Source organism: Pelodiscus sinensis, chromosome 21, assembly GCF_049634645.1.
Source record: "Pelodiscus sinensis isolate JC-2024 chromosome 21, ASM4963464v1, whole genome shotgun sequence".
Lineage (NCBI taxonomy): Eukaryota > Metazoa > Chordata > Testudines > Trionychidae > Pelodiscus > Pelodiscus sinensis.
In genome coordinates, this window is record NC_134731.1 from 358,054 (window position 1) to 381,603 (window position 23,550).

The 23,550-nt window shown below is 65.6% G+C and overlaps 1 protein-coding gene and 1 long non-coding RNA gene across 6 annotated transcripts; one reads left to right on the top strand and one right to left on the bottom strand.

The window, feature by feature from the left end:
- Window positions 1-459: 459 nt before the first annotated feature.
- Window positions 460-18,591, bottom strand: SARM1 (sterile alpha and TIR motif containing 1). Of its 5 annotated transcripts, none has more exons than XM_006118016.4 (9): window positions 18,137-18,591; window positions 7,377-7,995; window positions 6,956-7,168; window positions 6,379-6,470; window positions 5,787-6,022; window positions 5,518-5,620; window positions 4,881-5,070; window positions 4,637-4,758; window positions 460-3,330 (listed from the first exon to the last, which is right to left on the bottom strand). In XM_006118016.4, the coding sequence occupies exons 1-9, from the start codon at window positions 18,589-18,591 to the stop codon at window positions 3,201-3,203; spliced, it is 2,160 nt and encodes a 719-aa protein (XP_006118078.2). In that variant the 3' UTR covers window positions 460-3,200. The 5 variants fall into 5 exon arrangements, with proteins under 5 accessions (XP_006118078.2, XP_075760562.1, XP_075760563.1 ...); XM_075904447.1 differs by having other exon boundaries at window positions 460-3,368; XM_075904448.1 differs by having other exon boundaries at window positions 5,787-6,091.
- Window positions 9,352-20,382, top strand: LOC142819213 (uncharacterized). Its single transcript, XR_012897015.1, has 4 exons — window positions 9,352-9,778; window positions 11,294-11,409; window positions 18,154-18,580; window positions 19,545-20,382. It is a non-coding gene; the product is annotated as an uncharacterized LOC142819213 (long non-coding RNA).
- The last annotated feature ends 3,168 nt before the right edge of the window (window positions 20,383-23,550 follow it).

Sequence of the window (23,550 nt, forward strand, 5' to 3'; positions counted from 1 at the left end):
AACTTGCAGAGCGTCTATACTGCACACGTGTTCTTGCGCAAGTAAATGTAGTCCAGCGTTGAAAACAGGGCTTCTTCTGGAAGAGTTATTCCTCTCCCCAGAGCTCTTCCACAAGAAGGCAGTGTAGACAGGCAACATGAATTTCTTGCACAAGAAACCCCTATGGCTAAAATGGCCATCAGCGCTTTCTTGCGCAAGAGTGCGTCCACACTGCCATGGATGCTCTAGTGCAAAAGCACATGGCAGTGTGGACGCTCTCTTGTGGAAGACCTTTTGCACAAGAACGCTTGCGCAGAACAGTTCTTGCGCTAGACGCCTGTAGTGTAGACGTAGCCTAGTGTTGAAACAAGAACTCTTGGAACCACTGCATGACCTACCATGGAGTGGCCGTGCGCGGCAGGCACAGGGTGTCCTTAGAGCACAATGTGCACCATGCTCACATTAATCCCAAACCCTATCCAGGGCCAAAGGGAGGCTGGGAACCTTTTTATTTCACGTTCCACAGGTTCTCAAGTTGCCCTCAGCCCCCTAGTACCTGAGCACCTTCTCTCAGGTACCTAGCCGCGTGGCCCGGGTGCTTCTGCAGTTCATTGTCTTGTCCTCGTTCCAGGGGAGGAGCTGTGGGCAGTGGAACATTTGAGGAGGGTTCCCCTTGCTCCATCCGTGCTTCTCCAGGTGCATTGGGGCGGGGCACGTTCTCTGGCATGAGCAGCAGGCGGTTGCGTGGCCCTTCGCTCCCAGGGGAGCCGTGCCATGCTCTCAGAGCTCTGTCTCCCACACCCCAGCTTTTCCCTCAGGGCGGGAAGTTGCCGTGTGCCTGTGATGGACTTGCTGACCATGGCCTCAGCCTGGCCTTCGATGGTTACAGGAGTTTGTCCTTGACGCTCGGCGGCAGGAGGCCAGCGTGGAGGGTGGGGCACAGGCCGGACTCCTGGGAAGACACTGCAGCATCCTGCCTTAGCTGGAGTTTCCTATGACGGGCTGGCTGGCACCTTCCAACAGCCACTGAGCAATGGCACCCTCTCCCTAAAACCTACGCTGGCCCCGGGCCAGTGCCCCCCAGACAGGCTCTGCCCCTTCGGTCAGCGTGTGGGGTGGGGCCCCTGCTGCTGGTGGAATCGACACCCCCCAACGTGATGGACGCAGGCTCCTCGGCCCTACTGTGCCCAGGCCTGGCTGGCAGGCAAGGTGCAGGCCTTCAGGAACAGAGCCTAGCAGGCCATGCCCTGGGCCTGTGGCGCCGTCTCAGCTACGGCTCGCACAGCCCCCCGTGCCTCTTATGGAAAGCAGTTCATCGGGGCCCCTCGCCTGGGCTCAGGAGCACTGCACACGGGCCGTCCCTGCACCCGTTCTTCTGGACCCTGTGTGTGGCTGGAGCCGGGCGGGTGGGGCCGAGCAAGGCAGGCGTAACTCCACGGCGGGAGCTGCACAGAGGCAGGCCTTTGCTTGCTCGCTGTGACTGGCGCGGGAGCTGCTGGAGGAAGCCCGAGGAGGGTGAGGAGCAGGGAGGAGTGCCCTCTTCTGGCCATCCCCTCACATTGTGAGCCCTCTGGAGTGCAGGCCTGGCTCCTTTCTCCAAGGTAGGGCTGTGCTGGGGGAAGGGAGCCCCTTGGGAGGAGCCCACATCTCCACGCGAGAGCCCCAGAAATGGGCTTGTTAGAGCAGCTTCCAGCTGCAGCCAGACCGAGGGGCAGAGGTGTAGGGTGGGACACCAGCCCTGTGCAGAGATGGCAGTGGGGTCTGCAGCACAGCGAGCTGAGACCACCTGGCATTGGCTGCCTGACATCCGGCTCGTGTGTGCACCCGCAGATGCCACAGAAAGGCCACAAGCAAAGCAGGGCAGCCCTGTGCGAGCTGCAGCTGCGCTACAGGTGGCAGAGTGCACGGGCCAACGGCTGCGCCCCACACCGTGCACGGTCCTGCTGGCAGCCTGTCCCCTGCCCAGGCAATGCCCCCCCGTCCCTCTAGGCTGAGGAGCGGCTGATTGCCAATGTGCAAAGCAGCCAGGTCAGGTGCATTGGACCTGGAGGGGGGGAGGGGAGGCACTGGCCAGTCACCGAGTACTGGAGCCAGCCAAGCGGAGGTGCGGCCGCAAGCTCAGCGGGATGCGCAGCAAGCCCCATTGGCCATGCTGTGAAACCTGGAGTGACGCCTGCGGAGGGTGGGAATAAAGCACATCCAGTGCCCAGTGCCTTGCCGGTGTTTAACGGTCCCACAGGTACAGTGCAGCAGCATGTGCTCAGGCGCCCGGCAGGGGCCCTGCACACCTGGGCCTGAACGCCTTCACCATGGCACCGGAGTGGCAGGCCCCAACACCACCTTGCAAAGGCCCCTGGGTGAGATTCTACCTGAGCTGGGAGCCACAGACTCATGAGGCCAGGCGGGGACAGCATGGCCTGCTCTGTGGGCTGGGAGGGGCCAGGAGGGGGGAGGGGGAGCTGGCGGGACAGGTGGGGAGGGCTCACCTTGACACACAACATGGGGCTTGCACCTGCGGCCTCTCCTGCCCACTGGCACGCTGTGGCGCCACTCGCTCCCTGAGCCACGCCCTGGGCACCCAGCAGGTCAGGGCCTGTAAGGCCAGGCTGGTGTTTGTGGCTCCTGGGTCACGTCCTTTCACTAGCCCCTTCTCCTCCCACATCCTGCCCCACCCACCCTGCATGCCCTAGTGGCTGGGCTGCAGGGCAGGGGCTGTGCTCCCCTCACTGGCTTCGGGGGAGGCACTGAGGAGTGGGAGCCCTGCCAGGCAAGGGGACCAGCTGGCTCTGTGCCCCAGGCATTGGGAAGCACCGTGTGTCTGCCCCGCAGGCTTGGTCAGTAGGAGGCAGAGGGTAGGCCGTGGTTTGGGTCCTAAGCGGAGGCTGTCCCCCCCAGGGCCAGGGGCTGGATTCTGGTGGGAGGGGCAGGCTAGCGTTTCGTCTGTGCCTTTTCTCGTGCACGGGGGGGGCGGGGCAGTAGACCCAGGTCCTCCAGGGATGGGTCTGGGGCAATCCCGCAAGCAGGAAGCTCTAAAGGGAAGGATTTGACCCCGTGGGGGCGGGGGCCTCTTTGGGGAAGTCCCTAGCACAGTGTTTCTCAACCCCTGGGCTGAGGACTGGCGCCAGCCCCTGCGATCTCCCTGACACCAGTTAGGAAGGCAGCAAGCCCCTCCGTGGTTGAGCTACACGGCCCTAGAGGACATGGGCTGGGGCCGCCTGGCGCTAGGTCTGCCCCAGTGGGGGGGCACACTCCAGGCTGTTCTCGGAGCCCGCAGACGAATCCCGGGACGAGCGGCCCTGCAGGAAGCGGACGATCTTCTCAATGGTGGCCTCTTGGTACTCGTGGGACCATCTGCATTCAGGAGGGAACAGGCTGCAACACCCTGGTCTCTGCAGGTGAGCACAATACACCAGCCCATGGGCGCTGTCAGACCCACCCCTCTGGGCTGCTGCTCTGTGCCCAGCCACAGGCTGCCCAGGCCGCTGTTCTCGGCACTGGCCCACCCGCCCCGCAGACGCTGGTGTAATTGCAGGACCGCAGTGGCAGAGGGCACGGGCCACCCTGGGTCTGGGGCTGACAGGCCACGTCCGGGTCCTGCTGGCAGTGGGTGTCAGTGTCACCTTGCTGCCGGTCAGGGCGGGCACTGAGAAGGGGGGTTGTCAGTACTGGACATGGGGATCTGCAGCTCTGTAGCTCAAGGCCCTACGGCGGGTCCATGTTTGGCTCGACATGTCTGAGTCAGCGGCTAAGTAGCGTGTGCAGGCCTTTGGGAGGGAGCCCAGCAGGGGAGCTGGCATCAGGTGAAGCGCAAAGGGGCGTGCAGCTGTATCTGGGGGTGCAGACCGCTCCTGGCACCCTCCCCTGGAGGAGGGGCTGGGCCTCCTGAGAGCAGTGTCTCGGCCAGCCCGGTGGGAAGCTGTGGGGGGGACGCAGGGTGAGCAGCCGCGTTTCAGACGAGGGCAGCAGGGCTCAGGTTTGTATGAAATTGGATTTTGCCCTGTTTCCAGTCTTGCAGGGCTGGCTCTCCGGTGTCGTGGGGGGCTGTTCCTGCGGGAACATCCCGCGTGTCTGGTGCCTTGGCCTGGACGTGGCAGGGGCAGCGTGTCCTAGCACGTAAGGGCCAGGGAGCCCCAGGGGACGAGGCAGCAGGGCTTGCCTTGCTTGTGGAGTCAGGGAGCTGAGCCGCAGTGGCACACAAAAGGCTCCCTCATGCTATGGGCAGGTGGTAGCGAGGTGCCTCCGAGCCCTGGCACCTCTGGGAAGTCTGGGCCATGGGCACAGTGGGGCCCCACCCCTCCTGGGATGCGGTTCAAAGTGCCAGTGGGCCGTGGGTGCTGGGGACCAGAACAGTTGTGCCAGGAGCAGGGGTGGAGGACGACTCTGCCTAGCTTGGCTGAAGGACTGCAGGGGATATGAGACCTGCCTGCAGGTGGCTGGGGCCAAAAGGGCAAGGCGGGAGGAGAATCACGTCAAAGGGGGCCAGGAGAAGAAAATTCCACCTTGCAGATGGGTCCCCCCTGCAGAGGCTGGCACCTCCATGCGCCATCCCTGGAAGTGGGATGTTCAGCAGCCTCCCTCGGCTTCCCTCATCTGCCCGCTACTTCCTGACTGAACCGTGGCCTCCCACACGCCACGTGGCAGCTGCCCTCGCACTCACTTGATGCCGTTAAACTTCAGGACAGCCCGCATGTCCTCGGGAAGAGCCTGTGGATCCGGCCACTCAAAATGGTCAGTCACGGGGATGATGTTCTTCCCGCAGCTCAGGGCTGTCGCGATCTCCTGAGGGAAAGGCCAGAGCTTACCCCAGCTCCCGCCTGGCAGCCAAAGCCATCTCCAGCGCCTCCCGCTCCTGTGGTGGCTCCCCAGGCACAGCCCTTGGAGCTCCTGCACCAGGCTCTCACCTTGTGCACCCAGTCCTTGCGCTCAGGGTCTCCCATGCACTTATCCAGCGTGTTTGGCGAGAGAACCAGCACGAAGTTGCGGGCGTTCATCACGCTCTGGATCAGCTTGTCCTCAAACTTCCCCGCCTCCAGCTTCTCCACATCTATGAACACACTGAAGCCATGCAGCTGCAGATGCACCTTCAGCAGGCTGGGGGCAAGAGAGTGGCACCATCAGGGACCCACAGCAGGCACCCTCTCCCCCCCGTCCTCATCAGCTCAGCCAGAGGCCCTGGGAAACTGGAGCTGACAGCAGGCGTCCACAGAGCCAACTGCAGCCTCAAGGTGGTAGCCACGGGCTTGGGCCTGTGACAGAACTAACAAGGCAGGAGGCTTTCAGCCCAGCCCCTGACCGGCCCACCTGGGGTGTGGCTTGAGAAAAGTGCAAGTCCCCATCACATGGCCAGGCTGGCACCGGGAGGCTAAATTCCCCTGCTGGCCTCCTCCGCTCTCACTCAGCCTCCAGGCTCTGTCCCCGCCCACTGTTGCTCTTCCCAGGGGGCTGCAGCATTGTCCACATGGGTCAATCCTAAGCCACAGCGCAGCCATCGCGCCTTCCCTGGTATGGGTCCCATGGGGCGGGCCCCTTGGCACTCACCTGGCCAGCTGGGACCCAGTGCTCCGCCGGTAGCTGATGAAGACGTCGGGCCCCTCAGAGCTGGATTTGCAGCCACTGCATGGCAGGGGAGAGTGAAGCATTTCTAGACGCAGGAGTGGATAGAAGCCAAGAGTTAATGGTGACTTTGATCAGTCACGTAGCAGGCCTATTAATCCCACCCGGACCCCAGCCCAGTGCCTCAGCCAGCCTCGTCCGGGTCTGAGCAGAGGCCCCACCAGCCCCCAGCCGGCGCGGGGAGGAGGCCCTACCCCTGGCGGCAGAGAGGATGCGCACGCGGTGGAAGCCCACGCTGATGTGGCAGTCCTCCTGCAGCTGCTCCTCCGTGACGCGGTGGAGGAAGTTGCGGTCGATCCCGCAGGTCACCAGGTTGTACGTGTACTGGCGGAACTTGGGGTCAATGCTGCCCAGCCAGTCGGCCAGGTTGCTACGGTCGCAGGTGGAGTAATTTGCATATGTCTTCAGCTCCGTCAGCTCCCGGAAGAACCTGGCAAGTAAGCGGGCGTAAGCCAGGAAAGGAGTTACCAGGGCTCGGGGCAGGCAGGGACTTGGCGCGCTGGGAGGAGAAGAGAGCACAGGAGAGAGATGACCAGACAGACCAGCAGAGGGGCAGGACTTGCATCCTGGGGAGCAGAGGCCACGGCCAGTCTGAGTCTTTCTGAGCAGCAGGTCCCGTGCTGAGAGCCCCTTGCCAGCCACACCCTGTGAGAACTTCCACTGGCCGCGGGAGGTCACAGGCAGGTGCTGTCATTGCTGGGGAAGCAGGGGCAGCGCAAAGGTCTTTGCAGGGACGGCTGTGGGCGAGGCCTGCGTGTGCAGCGCTGCCCCAGGACACGGGCCTACCTCTTCCGGACGATGCTGGAGGCCATCCCCAGATCTTCCTGCAGGTCCGTCTCCGTCAGCCGCAGCAGCAGGTCCCCGTCCACCTCGTGGTCCTGCCAAGAGAGGAGATGGCAAAGCTGCCCACCAAGCACACTGGAGCCCTGAGCCAGGGAGGGGGCTCAGGCAGAGGAGGCGGGTGAGATGGCCATGCAGTGAATGGGGGCAGCTCCAGTGCCCTATGCCGTTAGCTTCACCAGCCAGGGGTGGACCTGCTCAGCAAGGACCATGCAGACCCCAGCAGAGAGAACCGCCCGCCGGCTGCCCACGCCTGCTCTGGCTAGTGACGTCTGTTCCCCTGACTGCTCGAGGGCAGCCGTACAGACAGCAGCGCACGCGTATGGCGGGCTGGCCTGCTCTGGGCATGCCACAGACACTGGCCTAGTTCCCTGTAGCCCTGCTCAAGGAGACGTGGCCATGAATGGCTCCATTGCTCTGGAGGACAATTTATCTGCAGGGACCCTTATTCCAAGGGTGGGTCCTTTGTGTGTTCCCGGCAAAGGGCCTGTCCACTGTCCCTCTCTCGCAAACACGACCCTACCAGGAAGCTCTGGCAGTGTTTGTTGAATCCAATCTGCTGCAGCCATGTCTGCACCTCGCTGGGTTTCCAGCTGGAGACGGTGGGCAGGATCCGCCGAGGCACGTCCTCGCCCATCATGCGCAGCGTCTTCTTGGCCAGGCACGAGGCAGTGGTGTTGGTGGAGTAGCACACTATCCTCTTCAGGCTCTGGGCAGCCCCAATTTCACTGAAAATCTGGGCACACAAGAGTAGGAGCCCTCACAGCCTTATAGCCCCAGGTGCCTTCCCTCTGAGTCATGCCACACAGTCCTGGCACATGGGCATGTCAGGACACCGCGGCTTCCCAAAGGCAGAGCAGTGAACACCCAGAGGATGCAGGACTGCTCGGACGCCAGCTCAATGCCCTCCTCCTCCCACACCTGCCTGTCGCAGGTAACCTTACCTTGGTTTTCTTCTGCCTGGCTTTGATGGCAGCCTCCGTGCACAGGTAGAAGACAGCGATGCACTGTGCCTCCAGCCGCGAGCTGTCCAGCAAGGGCACCAGGTGCTGCAGGTCCTTGGCTGTCCTCCCCTGACTGCTGTCACTGCTGTCCAGCAAGTCGCATGCGAACTGCTCTGGGTCCAGCGAGGCAATGAAGGGCTCCACCAGTGCCAGGGTCCCCGACCGCTCCACCTCCTTTTCGATCTCTTTGTTGGTGGCCAGCACCGTGATGGCCAGGCAGGCATGCAGGCGGATCAGCTCGTCGTCTTTGGAGAACACCAGCGGGAAGAGCCACTCTGCTGCCTTCTTCTCGATCATCAGCCGCTGGTTGGCTTGCCCGCCATACATGGCACAGTTGGCCAGGGCCATGGCGCAGTGGCGAAGCACAACGGGGTCAGTCCAGCGGCACCAGTAGAGGATGGCGTCCAGGCCACCATTGGAGATGAGCTGGGAACAGGTGTCCTCGGTGTGTTTGAACATGTGCTCCAGGATACCCGAGAGGCTGCGTGCCAGCTGGGGGCTGTCTCGCTCCTTGGTCAGATTCAAAATCACCCCCAGCCCAATCCGGGCGATCCGGTCCCTGGTATGAAAGGGATGTGTTGAGGCCTACCCAGAATATGTCAAATGAGCACCAGTTTAATTGTAAGTGGAAAGGAAAGGCAGCATTGTGAGATACAGGAGATAAAAATAAAAACAAAATTTGATTGGATGACCAACAATAACCCCGCTTTTAGGGAAGTAAGTAACTCAGACAGCAGTATGCAACAAAGTGCTGATTACCCCAAATGGAGCAGACGAAAGTTTTTGTAAGGGCAGCATGAGACAACAAAAATCTAACGTCAGCAATTGTCAGGCGAGTGGAGGATACCAAAATACCAAAACAGGGTATATAAGGTGGGCTGAAACAGACCAAGAGCGGACGGGTTGCGAATCCAAAAAGCCAGGTCTGATCAACCAGGACTCCCTCCCTGGCGCTGAATCTCGCTGCCGCACATAAGCTCCGAAAGGGGAACGAACACCGGTCGTAAGTTGCAACGAAAAATCCAAAGAAAGGAAAAACATAACGAAAAGAATCTCTCCTGAATCTAAGCAATGCTTCTGTCTTTCTTAACATGAGTAGTATATATTTGTTAACTCCATACATTGTTTAAAGGTAAATCAGGAGGGTATATCTGTAAGAGAAGTTATTATTTCTTGGGTTTTTTTAACTGTACTGTTTTTCTACTTTTTCTTTGTATATTATATTGTCTTAAAAGAATCAAAAATAGTGAATTGATTTAAATGGAAAATTAATTATAAAGTAAATAGAAAAAATAAAAAATCTTTGTTGACCCTAAAAAGAAGTATTCCTCTGTCTGTGGTTTCAAATCCTTTAAAGAACCAAACCTGGTTACCAAAACCTGGCAGCGTAAGAAGCAGAGGGAAGAAGGGTGAAAGCAAAGAACAGGGCAGTGCCATGATGCCTAGAGACTGAACTCGTCAAGGTTTGCAGGTGTTTGCCGCGGGAGGCTGTAACATCGTCTCATTAAAATGTAACCGTACAGACTGATTCTGTTGCCACCCTGATTCTGTATGTGCCACAAGGCTTGCCCAGGAGGTGGGGGAGGGAGGTGTCCGCGGGAAGGTGATTGGCTGGTATGAGTATGTGATGAGTGTGTGTGTCAATTGGGGTGCGACTGAGTCACCCCGGGGAAGCACGTGGCCAGTGTGCTGCCAAGGGCCTAGTCAAGGTGAAGGGCCCATCAGGAGCATTTAACTGACAATGGGAGGGGCCAGTCCACATCTGAGGAGCCTTCCTGGGACCATTCAGACTAGCATGTGAGCAAGGGTGTCTACCTGCAGACTGCTGAGCCCCAGCCCTAGATACCGTGACAGGGTCCGCGCAGCCCCACTACAAGCATGTGGAGCCCAACAGACTGGCCAGGCTGTGACACTGCAGGGAATGTGCTGGCAGGACGAGGAGAGGAGAGGAGAGCAGCCAGCCCCACAACGCTGTGCTGCTACTGGCCCAGGGAGTCCACATTGGGGTGGATCAGCAAAGTCAGAGGGATGCAGCCAGCCCCTCCATTGGGGCACGTGGGAGGGAGTTTCTGGGAACTCCTTTTCTCCGTGCTGCTTACAGTGACCTTGGGCTGGGTTTGGCAGCGAGCCGCTCAGAGAGCTCTGGAAAACAGAGCCTGCCTGCGGCTGGGATCCGGAGTCCAGGCCCTTCTGCATGATCCCCTGTGCGTGTGGATTAGCCGCGTCGCTGGCCAGGGCAGGGCGCGGGCATCCTGAGCTCATTGCAGCATGGGGACTGGTGCAAAGGATTCTGGGTAGGAGCTGGTGTAACGGGCCGCGTGTGTGGCCATGGACGGAAGCAGGTGAGAACCTTCCTTGAGTTTGAAATGGCTCAGCCCTGGGAGGCCGGTGCCGGGGGGCCAGCCTGGGAACACAGGGAAGAGGGATCCCCGCTCTGGGATATCCTGCCTGCGTTCGCGCAAGGCACAGCACAGCCTGCCATGCTGCTGCCGGGGCTGGCTGGCAACAATGAAGAGACTTGGCTGCAGGACAGGTTGTTCCGGCTGAGTCAGACCATGAGGCCAAGTGGCTGCTCCCTCTTGCCAGGAACTGAGGGGCTGAATTCAAATTCCTGGCGCTGACATTCCCTCCCATGGCAATGACACCCTAATGCAGGGTCTGCAACAGTCTTAAGCATGAGATCACGTTGGGAATGGAAACGCAATCCGGGATCTACCTCCAACCCAAACAGCCTGGCCCCGCCTGCTTCCCGCCCCTTCTCCAAGGCCCCGCCCCTACTCACCCCATCCTCACTCACTTTTATCAGGCTGGGGACAGAGGACTGGGGTGTGGGGGAGGGGGTGTGGACTCTGATCTTGGGCTAAAGGATTTGAAGAGGGGGCGGGATTCTGAGCTGACCCTGGGGCAGGGAGTTACGGTGCAGGAGGGAGTTCAGGGCGCAGGGGGACTTAGGGCGAGGGCAGAGGGTTGGGGTTCAGGACTGGGGCTGGGGTTTGGAATGCAGGCTCCAGCTGGGCACTGCTTACCACAGGGGGCTTCTGAGGGGTGGTGCAGGGGACTAAGGCAGACTTACCCCTACGCTGGCCCTGCACTAGTCCCGAAAGCAGCCAGCAAACTCGCTCCCCCCGGCCCCCTACCCCCCCACTTTGTGGGGCTGCGATACAGGCTAGGGGGTGTGGCACCCTGACATCAGCACCCCCTCCTCTTCTTTCTGTGCCCCACACAGCAAGCACGAGGCTCCCGGGGCTGGGGGCAGCTCCAAGGCAGAGGGCAGGAGCAACACAGCCCTGCTTCGAGGGGCAGATGAAGTGCCAGCAGCTGGCCAAAGCCCAGTCCACTGGCTGGTGACCACTGCCCTAAACACCAGGGCCTCCTGGGCCCTGCTGTTATCCCAGGGGGTGAATGTGGCTAAGCACCAGCCTGCCCAGTGAGGTCAGCTGCAGCAGGTGCCAATCAACACGGGCACCAAGCAGCATTCGCAAAGGAGGCCCTGCCCTCCAGAAATGCCTCCTGCTCCTGAGCTGAGTGTGTACTTGACAACTGGTCCCCGGCAGCAGTGTGGGCCCAGCACACGAGTGTGCAAAGACCGCACCTCGCACAGTCACTTTCTGAGCATGGTGCTACCTGCCCCCTCTGTTCCTGTCCCAGAAAAGTGAGTCCTCGCTGTCAGAGTCACCTCTCTGGACACCCAGGTCTGTGGGACGTCAGCTGCCTGTTGGGCCTGGAGCCAGGGCGCGTGTAGAGGCAGCAGCACTGGAGCTGGGCCCAGGCAGCGCGGGTAGCGAGCAGGAGAGGAAGGGGACTGGGTGGACACTGGCGTGAGCTGGCAGGACAGAACGTGACTGTCACCTTCACAGGAAACATGAAGACAAGACGTTTGGGCCAGCTGGCAATGCTTTTCTGCCATTTCCAAAGCCAAACTCGTCCAGCAGGTCCAAGCCCCGAGCTGTGCACTGTCCCATGGCCGGCGCAGGTGAGGGCAGGTCCAGGCCAACCTGGGAGCAAGGAACCAGGCGTGGGAGTCTGGGCTACTAACACAGAGGTCAGGGGCAACTGCGAGGGACTTGGGGGAACCAGCAGCCAGGCAGGAGCCACTGGTGGAGCTGGGGTGTACGTGCTGAGCCCGGGGAAAGCTGCCCTGGACCTCTCCCCTTGCAGCAGTGGCACAGAGCTCGAGCAAGAGACTTACTGACCTAGCAGGGCTTAGAACCAGCTGCCTCTGCCCGGCCACGCAGTGTCCCAGGGACAAGGAGCAAGGCGCTGGGGTGCAGGGGGCTGCTGCCAGCATATAGCTCAGCCACTGGGACGCCTTGGCCAGCTGAGGTCACCGGCTGGATGAGCTGCGCCCTGTGAGAGCTGAGATCACAGCCCAGCCCAGAGAGAGGCCGGTGGGAAAGCTGACCCGGGCGCCTGCCCCAGGACCCTCTGCTGCGCTACCTGTGAGCAGGCAGAGCTGCGTGCCTGAGCCCGGCGTGCAGCTCTAAGTTCGGCCCGGCCCGCCGCCCCACTCAGGCCCTTGGGCCCGTAGCTCCAGCAGCTGCAGCAGCACTAGCAAGCGTCAGCTGGAGGAGAACTCTCGTGGCCCCAGGCTGAGCCTCTGGGCGATGCAGGGGTGGGGCAGCGGCAGATATAGGGCAGGGCGAGCGGGGCGGCTGCCCCGGGCCCTGGGCCCCACAAACGCTCATCAGTCCCTGGGGTGGGGACAACGCAGCCGCCACCCCTCGGAGCCCACAGTGTGAGGGAGAGCGCTCGGAACACACGGCCTAGAGAGAGAGCCGAGCCGTCCCAAAGCCTGTACACACATGCGGGGCCAGCTTAACGCCCCGCAGAGCCCTGTCCAGCCCGGCCCCTCCTGCCGCTGGAGGACACTCCCTGGGCTGGAGAGGGGCCAGGCTGGGGAAGTGGCTCAGTCAAATTCCAGGGACTTGGAGAGAAGGGACCGGAGGAGGGCTCTGCGGGGGGGCACAGGAGGGGAGGGCTCTGCGGGGGGCACAGGGAGGGGAGGGCTCTGTGGGGGGCACAGGGAGGGGAGGGCTCTGCGGGGGGGCACAGGAGGGGAGGGCTCTGCAGGGGGGCACAGGGAGGGGAGGGCTCTGTGGGGGGCACAGGAGGGGAGGGCTCTGCAGGGGGGCACAGGGAGGGGAGGGCTCTGTGGGGGGCACAGGAGGGGAGGGCTCTGCAGGGGGCACAGGAGGGGAGGGCTCTGCAAGGGGCACAGGAGGGGAGGGCTCTGCGGGGGGGCACAGGGCGGGGAGGGCTCTGCAAGGCGCACAGGAGGGGAGGGCTCTGCGGGGGGGCACAGGGCGGGGAGGGCTCTGCAAGGGGCACAGGAGGGGAGGGCTCTGCAGGGGGGCACAGGAGGGGAGGGCTCTGCGGGGGGGCACAGGAGGGGAGGGCTCTGCAGGGAGGCACAGGAGGGGAGGGCTCTGCAGGGGGCACAGGAGGGGAGGGCTCTGCGGGGGGGCACAGGAGGGGAGGGCTCTGCAGGGGGGCACAGGAGGGGAGGGCTCTGCAAGGGGCACAGGAGGGGAGGGCTCTGCGGGGGGGCACAGGGCGGGGAGGGCTCTGCAAGGCGCACAGGAGGGGAGGGCTCTGCGGGGGGGCACAGGAGGGGAGGGCTCTGCAAGGGGCACAGGAGGGGAGGGCTCTGCGGGGGGGCACAGGAGGGGAGGGCTCTGCAGGGGGGCACAGGGAGGGGAGGGCTCTGTGGGGGGCACAGGAGGGGAGGGCTCTGCAGGGGGGCACAGGAGGGGAGGGCTCTGCAAGGGGGCACAGGGAGGGGAGGGCTCTGTGGGGGGCACAGGAGGGGAGGGCTCTGCAGGGGGCACAGGAGGGGAGGGCTCTGCAAGGGGCACAGGAGGGGAGGGCTCTGCGGGGGGGCACAGGGCGGGGAGGGCTCTGCAAGGCGCACAGGAGGGGAGGGCTCTGCGGGGGGGCACAGGGCGGGGAGGGCTCTGCGGGGGGCACAGGAGGGGAGGGCTCTGCAAGGGGCACAGGAGGGGAGGGCTCTGCAGGGGGGCACAGGAGGGGAGGGCTCTGCGGGGGGGCACAGGAGGGGAGGGCTCTGCAGGGAGGCACAGGAGGGGAGGGCTCTGCAGGGGGCACAGGAGGGGAGGGCTCTGCGGGGGGGCACAGGAGGGGAGGGCTCTGCAGGGGGGCACAGGAGGGGAGGGCTCTGCAGGGGGGCACAGGAGGGGAGGGCTCTGCAAGGCGCACAGGAGGGGAGGGCTCTGCGGGGGGGCACAGGAGGGGAGGGCTCTGCAAGGGGCACAGGAGGGGAGGGCTCTGCGGGGGGGCACAGGGCGGGGAGGGCTCTGCAAGGGGCACAGGAGGGGAGGGCTCTGCGGGGGGGCACAGGGCGGGGAGGGCTCTGCAAGGGGCACAGGAGGGGAGGGCTCTGCGGGGGGGCACAGGGCGGGGAGGGCTCTGCAAGGGGCACAGGAGGGGAGGGCTCTGCGGGGGGGCACAGGGCGGGGAGGGCTCTGCAAGGCGCACAGGAGGGGAGGGCTCTGCGGGGGGGCACAGGGAGGGGAGGGCTCTGCAGGGGGCACAGGGTGGGGTGGGCTCTGCAGGGGGGCACAGGAGGGGAGGGCTCTGCGGGGGGCATAGGAGGGGAGGGCTCTGCAGGGGGCACAGGGGGGGAGGGCTCTGCAAGGGGCACAGGAGGGGAGGGCTCTGCAGGGGGGCACAGGGCGGGGAGGGCTCTGCAGGGAGGCACGGGGGGGAGGGCTCTGCAGGAGGGCACGGGGGGGGAGGGCTCTGCGGGGGGGCACAGGGTGGAGGGCTCTGCGGGGGGGCACAGGAGGGGAGGGCTCTGCGGGGGGGCACAGGGCGGGGAGGGCTCTGCGGGGGGGCACAGGGCGGGGAGGGCTCTGCAGGGAGGCACGGGGGGGAGGGCTCTGCAGGAGGGCACGGGGGGGGAGGGCTCTGCGGGGGGGCACAGGAGGGGAGGGCTCTGCAAGGGGCACAGGAGGGGAGGGCTCTGCGGGGGGGCACAGGAGGGGAGGGCTCTGAGGGGGGCACAGGGAGGGGAGGGCTCTGCAGGGGGGCACAGGAGGGGAGGGCTCTGCAAGGGGCACAGGAGGGGAGGGCTCTGCAGGGGGGCACAGGGAGGGGAGGGCTCTGCGGGGGGCACAGGGAGGGGAGGGCTCTGCAGGGGGGCACAGGAGGGGAGGGCTCTGCAAGGGGCACAGGGTGGGGAGGGCTCTGCGGGGGGGCACAGGGCGGGGAGGGCTCTGCAGGGAGGCACGGGGGGGAGGGCTCTGCAGGAGGGCACAGGAGGGGAGGGCTCTGCAAGGGGCACAGGAGGGGAGGGCTCTGCAGGGGGCACAGGAGGGGAGGGCTCTGCGGGGGGGCACAGGGTGGGGTGGGCTCTGCGGGGGGGCACAGGGCGGGGAGGGCTCTGCAGGGAGGCACGGGGGGGGAGGGCTCTGCGGGGGGGCACAGGGGGGGAGGGCTCTGCAGGAGGCACAGGGGGGGAGGGCTCTGCGGGGGGGCACAGGAGGGGAGGGCTCTGCAGGAGGCACAGGGGGGGAGGGCTCTGCGGGGGGGCACAGGGCGGAGAGGGCTCTGCGGGGGGCACAGGGAGGGGTGGGCTCTGCGGGGGGCACAGGGAGGGGTGGGCTCTGCGGGGGGGCACAGGGCGGAGAGGGCTCTGCGGGGGGCACAGGGAGGGGTGGGCTCTGCGGGGGGCACAGGGAGGGGTGGGCTCTGCGGGGGGGCACAGGGCGGGGAGTGCTCTGTGGGGGGCACAGGGTGGGGTGGGCTCTGCGGGGGGGCACAGGGGGGGAGGGCTCTGCAGGAGGCACAGGGGGGGAGGGCTCTGCAGGGGGGCACAGGGCGGGGAGGGCTCTGCAAGGGGCACAGGAGGGGAGGGCTCTGCGGGGGGGCACAGGAGGGGAGGGCTCTGCGGGGGGGCACAGGGAGGGGAGGGCTCTGCAGGGGGGCACAGGGAGGGGTGGGCTCTGCGGGGGGCACAGGGAGGGGAGGGCTCTGCAGGGGGGCACAGGAGGGGAGGGCTCTGCAAGGGGCACAGGAGGGGAGGGCTCTGCAGGGGGCACAGGGAGGGGAGGGCTCTGCAGGGGGGCACAGGGAGGGGAGGGCTCTGTGGGGGGCACAGGGAGGGGAGGGCTCTGCAAGGGGCACAGGAGGGGAGGGCTCTGCAGGGGGGCACAGGGAGGGGAGGGCTCTGTGGGGGGCACAGGGAGGGGAGGGCTCTGCGGGGGGCACAGGGAGGGGAGGGCTCTGCGGGGGGCACAGGGAGGGGAGTGCTCTGCGGGGGGCACAGGGTGGGGTGGGCTCTGCGGGGGGGCACAGGGGGGGAGGGCTCTGCAGGAGGCACAGGGGGGGAGGGCTCTGCAGGGGGGCACAGGGCGGGGAGGGCTCTGCAAGGGGCACAGGAGGGGAGGGCTCTGCGGGGGGGCACAGAGGGGGAGGGCTCTGCGGGGGGCACAGGGAGGGGAGGGCTCTGCAGGGGGCACAGGGCGGGGAGGGCTCTGCAAGGGGCACAGGAGGGGAGGGCTCTGCGGGGGGGCACAGGAGGGGAGGGCTCTGCGGGGGGCACAGGGAGGGGAGGGCTCTGCAGGGGGGCACAGGAGGGGAGGGCTCTGCGGGGGGCACAGGGCGGGGAGGGCTCTGCAAGGGGCACAGGAGGGGAGGGCTCTGCGGGGGGCACAGGGCGGGGAGGGCTCTGCAAGGGGCACTGGGAGGGGAGGGCTCTGCAGGGGGGCACAGGAGGGGAGGGCTCTGCAAGGGGCACAGGAGGGGAGGGCTCTGCAGGGGGGCACAGGGAGGGGAGGGCTCTGCAGGGGGCACAGGGAGGGGAGGGCTCTGCAAGGGGCACAGGAGGGGAGGGCTCTGCAGGGGGGCACAGGAGGGGAGGGCTCTGCAAGGGGCACAGGAGGGGAGGGCTCTGCAGGGGGGCACAGGAGGGGAGGGCTCTGCAAGGGGCACAGGAGGGGAGGGCTCTGCAGGGGGGCACAGGGAGGGGAGGGCTCTGTGGGGGGCACAGGGAGGGGAGGGCTCTGCAGGGGGCACAGGGAGGGGAGGGCTCTGCAAGGGGCACAGGAGGGGAGGGCTCTGCAGGGGGGCACAGGAGGGGAGGGCTCTGCAAGGGGCACAGGAGGGGAGGGCTCTGCAGGGGGGCACAGGGAGGGGAGGGCTCTGTGGGGGGCACAGGGAGGGGAGGGCTCTGCAGGGGGCACAGGGAGGGGAGGGCTCTGTGGGGGGCACAGGGAGGGGAGGGCTCTGCGGGGGGCACAGGGAGGGGAGGGCTCTGCAGGGGGCACAGGGTGGGGTGGGCTCTGCGGGGGGCACAGGGCGGGGAGGGCTCTGCGGGGGGCACAGGGAGGGGAGGGCTCTGCGGGGGGGCACAGGAGGGGAGGGCTCTGCGGGGGGCACAGGGAGGGGAGGGCTCTGTGGGGGGCACAGGGAGGGGAGGGCTCTGTGGGGGGGCACAGGGCGGGGAGGGCTCTGCAGGGGAGCACAGGGAGGGGAGGGCTCTGCGGGGGGCACAGGGTGGGGAGGGCTCTGCGGGGGGGCACAGGGCGGGGAGGGCTCTGCAGGGGGCACAGGCGGGGAGGGCTCTGCAAGGGGCACAGGAGGGGAGGGCTCTGCAGGGGGCACAGGGTGGGGTGGGCTCTGCAGGAGGCACAGGAGGGGAGGGCTCTGCGGGGGGCACAGGGTGGGGTGGGCTCTGCAGGAGGCACAGGAGGGGAGGGCTCTGCAGGGGGCACAGGGTGGGGTGGGCTCTGCGGGGGGGCACAGGGGGGGAGGGCTCTGCAGGAGGCACAGGGTGGGGTGGGCTCTGCGGGGGGGCACAGGAGGGGAGGGCTCTGCAAGGGGCACAGGAGGGGAGGGCTCTGCAGGGGGCACAGGGAGGGGAGGGCTCTGCAGGGGGCACAGGGAGGGGAGGGCTCTGCAGGGGGCACAGGAGGGGAGGGCTCTGCAGGGGAGCACAGGGAGGGGTGGGCTCTTCAGGGAGGCACGGGGGGGAGGGCTCTGCAGGAGGGCACGGGGGGGGAGGGCTCTGCGGGGGGGCACGGGGGGGAGGGCTCTGCAGGAGGCACAGGGGGGGAGGGCTCTGCGGGGGGGCACAGGGCGGAGAGGGCTCTGCGGGGGGCACAGGGAGGGGTGGGCTCTGCGGGGGGGCACAGGGCGGGGAGTGCTCTGCGGGGGGCACAGGGTGGGGTGGGCTCTGCGGGGGGGCACAGGGGGGGAGGGCTCTGCAGGAGGCACAGGGGGGGAGGGCTCTGCAGGGGGGCACGGGGGGGAGGGCTCTGCGGGGGGCACAGGGTGGGGTGGGCTCTGCGGGGGGGCACAGGGGGGGAGGGCTCTGCGGGGGGCACAGGGAGGGGAGGGCTCTGCAAGGGGCACAGGAGGGGAGGGCTCTGCGGGGGGGCACAGGAGGGGAGGGCTCTGCGGGGGGCACAGGGAGGGGAGGGCTCTGCAAGGGGCACAGGAGGGGAGGGCTCTGCGGGGGGGCACAGGGGGGGAGGGCTCTGCGGGGGGGCACAGGGCGGAGAGGGCTCTGCGGGGGGGCACAGGGCGGAGAGGGCTCTGCGGGGGGCACAGGGAGGGGTGGGCTCTGCGGGGGGGCACAGGGCGGGGAGGGCTCTGCAGGAGGGCACGGGGGGGAGGGCTCTGCGGGGGGGCACGGGGGGGGGAGGGCTCTGCAGGGTATGTGCCTTTTGCAGACTCACCTATTTTCCGCTACCAGGATCTGCTCCAGCAGTTTGCCAGCCTGGCACTTGGTTTCCAGCTCTGTGGCCTGGAGCAGGTTCAGCAATAGGTCCAGGCCCCCCTCCAGGCGGATGACATCACACAGAGCTTTGGCCACGTCTCGGCCCAGCGTGGGCATCACCCAGGCTTCCTGCACCAGCTGGAAGATATCGGCGATCCCCTTCCTGAGCTCCTCAGGGTCGGCTGCCTGCTTCATGGAGGAAATGGCCAGGTGCAGCTCAGGCAGGATCCGCTCCAGAGCCACCCGCACGTCGGTGCTCACCCCAGGGGACACTTCTCGGCAGCTGCGGGCAGCCCCGGCCCCTGCCCACAGGCAGGCATGGCTCGTGTACGCAGGCACCGAGAGCCTCTCCGCGCTGGACATGGCAACAAACCGGCACAGTTTATAGATGGAGACAAGCAGGGTGAGAACCATGGACAGCCCCTAGCGCAGCATCCCAGTGCAGCCTCCGCAGCAGGGGCCTGGGCCTGGGCCCGGGACTCACCCTGGGGGACCCGAAGTTGGCTGCGCACGGGCCCTGCTCGCCTGGTGCCCACGGAGGGGCAGGTGCTGCTTGCAGCAGTGGGGTTGGGAATGGCTGGAGGAGGCGGGGCTGGGTACCAGCTGCAGTGCTTGGCTGGTGCCAGCTCCTTCTCCCCTCCGGCCCCGGATGCTGCTGTGCTGCCCGGATGTAGCCTCAGGCCCAGGCCAGTGACAGGCAGCTGCTGCCCCAGACCCATCCGGGCTCCGCCTGCTTCCCCTTCAGCATCCTCCCCTCCCCTGTGGGTGATGTCACCCCTTTCCGGCCCCGCCCCCACAAAGAGGAACTGTCCCCATGGCAACAACATCCCTCCTCCTGCACCACCAGAGGTGCTCTGGCAATGCACTGAGCAGGAGAGGCTCTCAGAGCAGAGCCTGCATCTGGCCGGCTGCTCTTGGCTCTCCACAGCCTGGCAGGGAGGCTTCTGGGCATTGCCAGGGTGGCAGGAAAGGAGCCTGTAGGCAGGGCATTTCAGCCTCCAGCCAAGAGAGAGACCCACTGGCCGGAGGGAGGTTGTGGGCCGTGCCCATGCAGCAGGGCCCTCCTGGGGGGCTCTCCCTACAGGGGCCAGTGGGGAGCCAGGCAGCAGCAGAGATCAGCATGCCTGGAGCCCTGACGTGCATGACGCTGGGGTGGCTGGAGAGCAAAGGGGCAGTGCTGACGAGGGAGTCCTGCCTGCCTTTGGCTCGGCCCATTAGGGAGGAATTAAAATGCTCCCTCCAGCTCTTCTTTCCAGCTGCCCATCCACACTGCCCCTGCGGAGGGCTCAGCAGCTGCCCCGGCCCAACCCAGTGCCGGTCGGGGCCTTGCCAGGTTCGACTTCCAGTCAGGCTCTGCTCCCCAGCAGGGGGCACCGGCTCGGAGACGTGTTTGGATCATCGATTGCAGACGCGTCGGGCTGGAAGGCACCTCGAGGCAGGGCCAGCACCCCTAGGGCAGCCCAATCTGCTACCCCCGCTGACGAAGTCCACGGTCTCCCGGGAGCCTCTTCAGAGCGTCACTGAGAGCTTCCCTCGCAGCTAGCCTGAGCCTCCCTGGCTGCAGGTGTAGCCCACGCCTGCCTGTCCTGCCGGCAGTGGGCCCAGAGAACCGCTGGCCACAGTGCTCTTTGGAGCAGCCCTGGACCCATAGCGCACGCACACCCCCATGCCCATCCTCTCCTCTCAAGAGTAACGGGCCAGGCTTGCTGACCTCTCCTCAGCCCAGGATTTCTGCCCTTTTCTTGGTTTTCTCATATCGGTTTGAAAGCGGCGAATGTCTAGGAGATTAGCCCTTTACCACTGAAGTAAAGGCTAACAGGCAAACCCGACTCGTCCGGCCTGCCTTCCCTCTGCCTTTCCCCCCGCCCCTTCCCCAGGGCCTCGCTCACCCCTTTTGCCTCCTGGAGGCCTTCAGCAATCACCTGCTGGCTGCCTCCCTAGCGCAGGGCCTGGCGCTCTCGGGTAAACATGTCCCTGGCTCCCAGCCTGCAGGAGGGGTGCTGAGGCTTGAGGCTGACAAACAGGGCTCCGGCCGGGGCAGCTGGCAGCGCACACAGGCAGCTCTCCCCAAGCCCCGCGCAGCCTCTCCTCCCCCACACACACGTGAGCAGAGCAGCGGGACTAGCTTTGCAATGGGATGCTGCCACCGCTCAGGCCGGGCCTGGGCAGTGTGTACAGACTGAGCCCAGCTGGGCCTCGCTTTGCAATGGGACACAGGCCCCACTCTGGCCGTGCCTGGGCAGTGTGTACAGACTGAGCCCAGCTGAGCCCAGCTTTGCAATGGGATGCTGCCCCCACTCAGGCCGGGCCTGGGCAATGTGTACAGACTGAGCCCAGCTGGGCCTAGCTTTGCAATGGGACGCAGGCCCCACTCAGGCCGGGCCTGGGCAGTGTGTACAGACTGAGCCCAGCTGGGCCTAGCTTTGCAATGGGACACAGGCCCCACTCAGGCCGTGCCTGGGCAGTGTGTACAGACTGAGCCCAGCTGAGCCCAGCTTTGCAATGGGATGCTGCCCCCACTCAGGCCGGGCCTGGGCAATGTGTACAGACTGAGCCCAGCTGGGCCTAGCTTTGCAATGGGACACAGGCCCCACTCAGGCCGGGCCTGGGCAGTGTGTACAGACTGAGCCCAGCTGGGCCTAGCTTTGCAATGGGACGCAGGCCCCACTCTGGCCGTGCCTGGGCAGTGTGTACAGACTGAGCCCAGCTGGGCCTAGCTTTGCAATGGGACGCTGTCCCCGCTCAGGCCGGGCCTGGGCAGTGTGTACAGACTGAGCCCAGCTGGGCCTAGCTTTGCAATGGGACACAGGCCCCACTCAGGCCGTGCCTGGGCAGTGTGTACAGACTGAGCCCAGCTGGGCCTAGCTTTGCAATGGGATGCTGCCCCCACTCAGGCCGGGCCTGGGCAGTGTGTACAGACTGAGCCCAGCTGGGCCTAGCTTTGCAATGGGACACAGGCCCCACTCTGGCCGTGCCTGGGCAGTGTGTACAGACTGAGCCCGGCTGGGCCTAGCTTTGCAATGGGACGCTGCCCCCGCTCAGGCCGTGCCTGGGCAGTGTGTACAGACTGAGCCCAGCTGGGCCTAGCTTTGCAATGGGACACAGGCCCCACTCTGGCCGGGCCTGGGCAGTGTGTACAGACTGAGCCCAGCTGGGCCTAGCTTTGCAATGGGACACAGGCCCCACTCTGGCCGTGCCTGGGCAGTGTGTACAGACTGAGCCCAGCTGGGCCTAGCTTTGCAATGGGACACAGGCCCCACTCTGGCCGTGCCTGGGCAGTGTGTACAGACTGAGCCCAGCTGGGCCTAGCTTTGCAATGGGACGCTGCCCCCGCTCAGGCCGGGCCTGGGCAGTGTGTACAGACTGAGCCCAGCTGGGCCTAGCTTTGCAATGGGACGCAGGCCCCACTCAGGCCGGGCCTGGGCAGTGTGTACAGACTGAGCCCAGCTGGGCCTAGCTTTGCAATGGGACACAGGCCCCACTCAGGCCGGGCCTGGGCAGTGTGTACAGACTGAGCCCAGCTGGGCCTAGCTTTGCAATGGGACGCTGTCCCCGCTCAGGCCGTGCCTGGGCAGTGTGTACAGACTGAGCCCAGCTGGGCCTAGCTTTGCAATGGGACGCTGCCCCTGCTCAGGCTGGGCCTGGGCAGTGTGTACAGACTGAGCCCAGCTGGGCCTAGCTTTGCAATGGGACGTGGGCCCCACTCAGGCCGGGCCTGGGCAGTGTGTACAGACTGAGCCCAGCTGGGCCTAGCTTTGCAATGGGACACAGGCCCCACTCAGGCCGGGCCTGGGCAGTGTGTACAGACTGAGCCCAGCTGGTCCTAGCTTTGCAATGGGACGCTGTCCCCGCTCAGGCCGTGCCTGGGCAGTGTGTACAGACTGAGCCCAGCTGGGCCTAGCTTTGCAATGGGACGCTGCCCCTGCTCAGGCTGGGCCTGGGCAGTGTGTACAGAGTGAGCCCAGCTGGGCCTAGCTTTGCAATGGGACGTGGGCCCCACTCAGGCCGGGCCTGGGCAGTGTGTACAGACTGAGCCCAGCTGGGCCTAGCTTTGCAATGGGACACAGGCCCCACTCAGGCCGGGCCTGGGCAGTGTGTACAGACTGAGCCCAGCTGGGCCTAGCTTTGCAATGGGACGCAGGCCCCACTCTGGCCGTGCCTGGGCAGTGTGTACAGACTGAGCCCAGCTGGGCCTAGCTTTGCAATGGGACGCTGCCCCCGCTCAGGCCGGGCCTGGGCAGTGTGTACAGACTGAGTCCAGCTGGGCCTAGCTTTGCAATGGGACACAGGCCCCCCCCACTCAGGCCGTGCCTGGGCAGTGTGTACAGACTGAGCCCAGCTGGGCCTAGCTTTGCAATGGGACGCTGTCCCCGCTCAGGCCGGGCCTGGGCAGTGTGTACAGACTGAGCCCAGCTGGGCCTAGCTTTGCAATGGGATGCTGCCCCCGCTCAGGCCGGGCCTGGGCAGTGTGTACAGACTGAGCCCAGCTGGGCCTAGCTTTGCAGTGGGACACAGGCCCCACTCAGGCCGGGCCTGGGCAGTGTGTACAGACTGAGCCCAGCTTTGCAATGGGACGCTGTCCCCGCTCAGGCCGGGCCTGGGCAGTGTGTACAGACTGAGCCCAGCTGGGCCTAGCTTTGCAATGGGACGCTGCCCCCGCTCAGGCCGGGCCTGGGCAGTGTGTACAGACTGAGCCCAGCTGGGCCTAGCTTTGCAATGGGACACAGGCCCCACTCAGGCCGGGCCTGGGCAGTGTGTACAGACTGAGCCCAGCTGGGCCTAGCTTTGCAATGGGACGCAGGCCCCACTCTGGCCGTGCCTGGGCAGTGTGTACAGACTGAGCCCAGCTGGGCCTAGCTTTGCAATGGGACGTGGGCCCCACTCAGGCCGGGCCTGGGCAGTGTGTACAGACTGAGCCCAGCTGGGCCTAGCTTTGCAATGGGACGCAGGCCCCACTCTGGCCGTGCCTGGGCAATGTGTACAGACTGAGCCCAGCTGGGCCTAGCTTTGCAATGGGACGCTGTCCCCGCTCAGGCCGGGCCTGGGCAGTGTGTACAGACTGAGTCCAGGTGGACCCTGGAGCCCATGTGCTTTGCTCCTTGCCCCCTGGCTGGGAGTTATCAGCCGCCAGGAGGAAGAGCCATTTTTGTGTTAATTAGTAATGACAGGACCTGATGAAAGGAATTCTGGGAGCAGAATACACAGAGCCCTGTGTAGCCAGTGAACGCCGAGTGCAGAGAAAGTGAGCGGGGGGGAAGGGGGTTCACACTCACTGGCCCTCTGGCTTCAGCCCCCTCACCACTCTAGGGTGCTGCCGGAGGGGGTGCCCCCCCCAAAAGTAAAATGGGCTCGGGTCAGGTGCTCCCAAATCAT

Coding starts and splice junctions, on each gene's coding strand:
- SARM1 (XM_075904446.1), bottom strand. CDS start 18,591: ATGGTTCTCACCCTGCTTGTCTCCATCTATAAACTGTGCCGGTTTGTT. Junction 7,996..18,136: donor ATCCTGGTAGCGGAAAATAG/GTGAGTCTGCAA, acceptor CTTTCATACCAG/GGACCGGATCGCCCGGATTG. Junction 7,169..7,376: donor CCAGGCAGAAGAAAACCAAG/GTAAGGTTACCT, acceptor TTGTGTGCCCAG/ATTTTCAGTGAAATTGGGGC.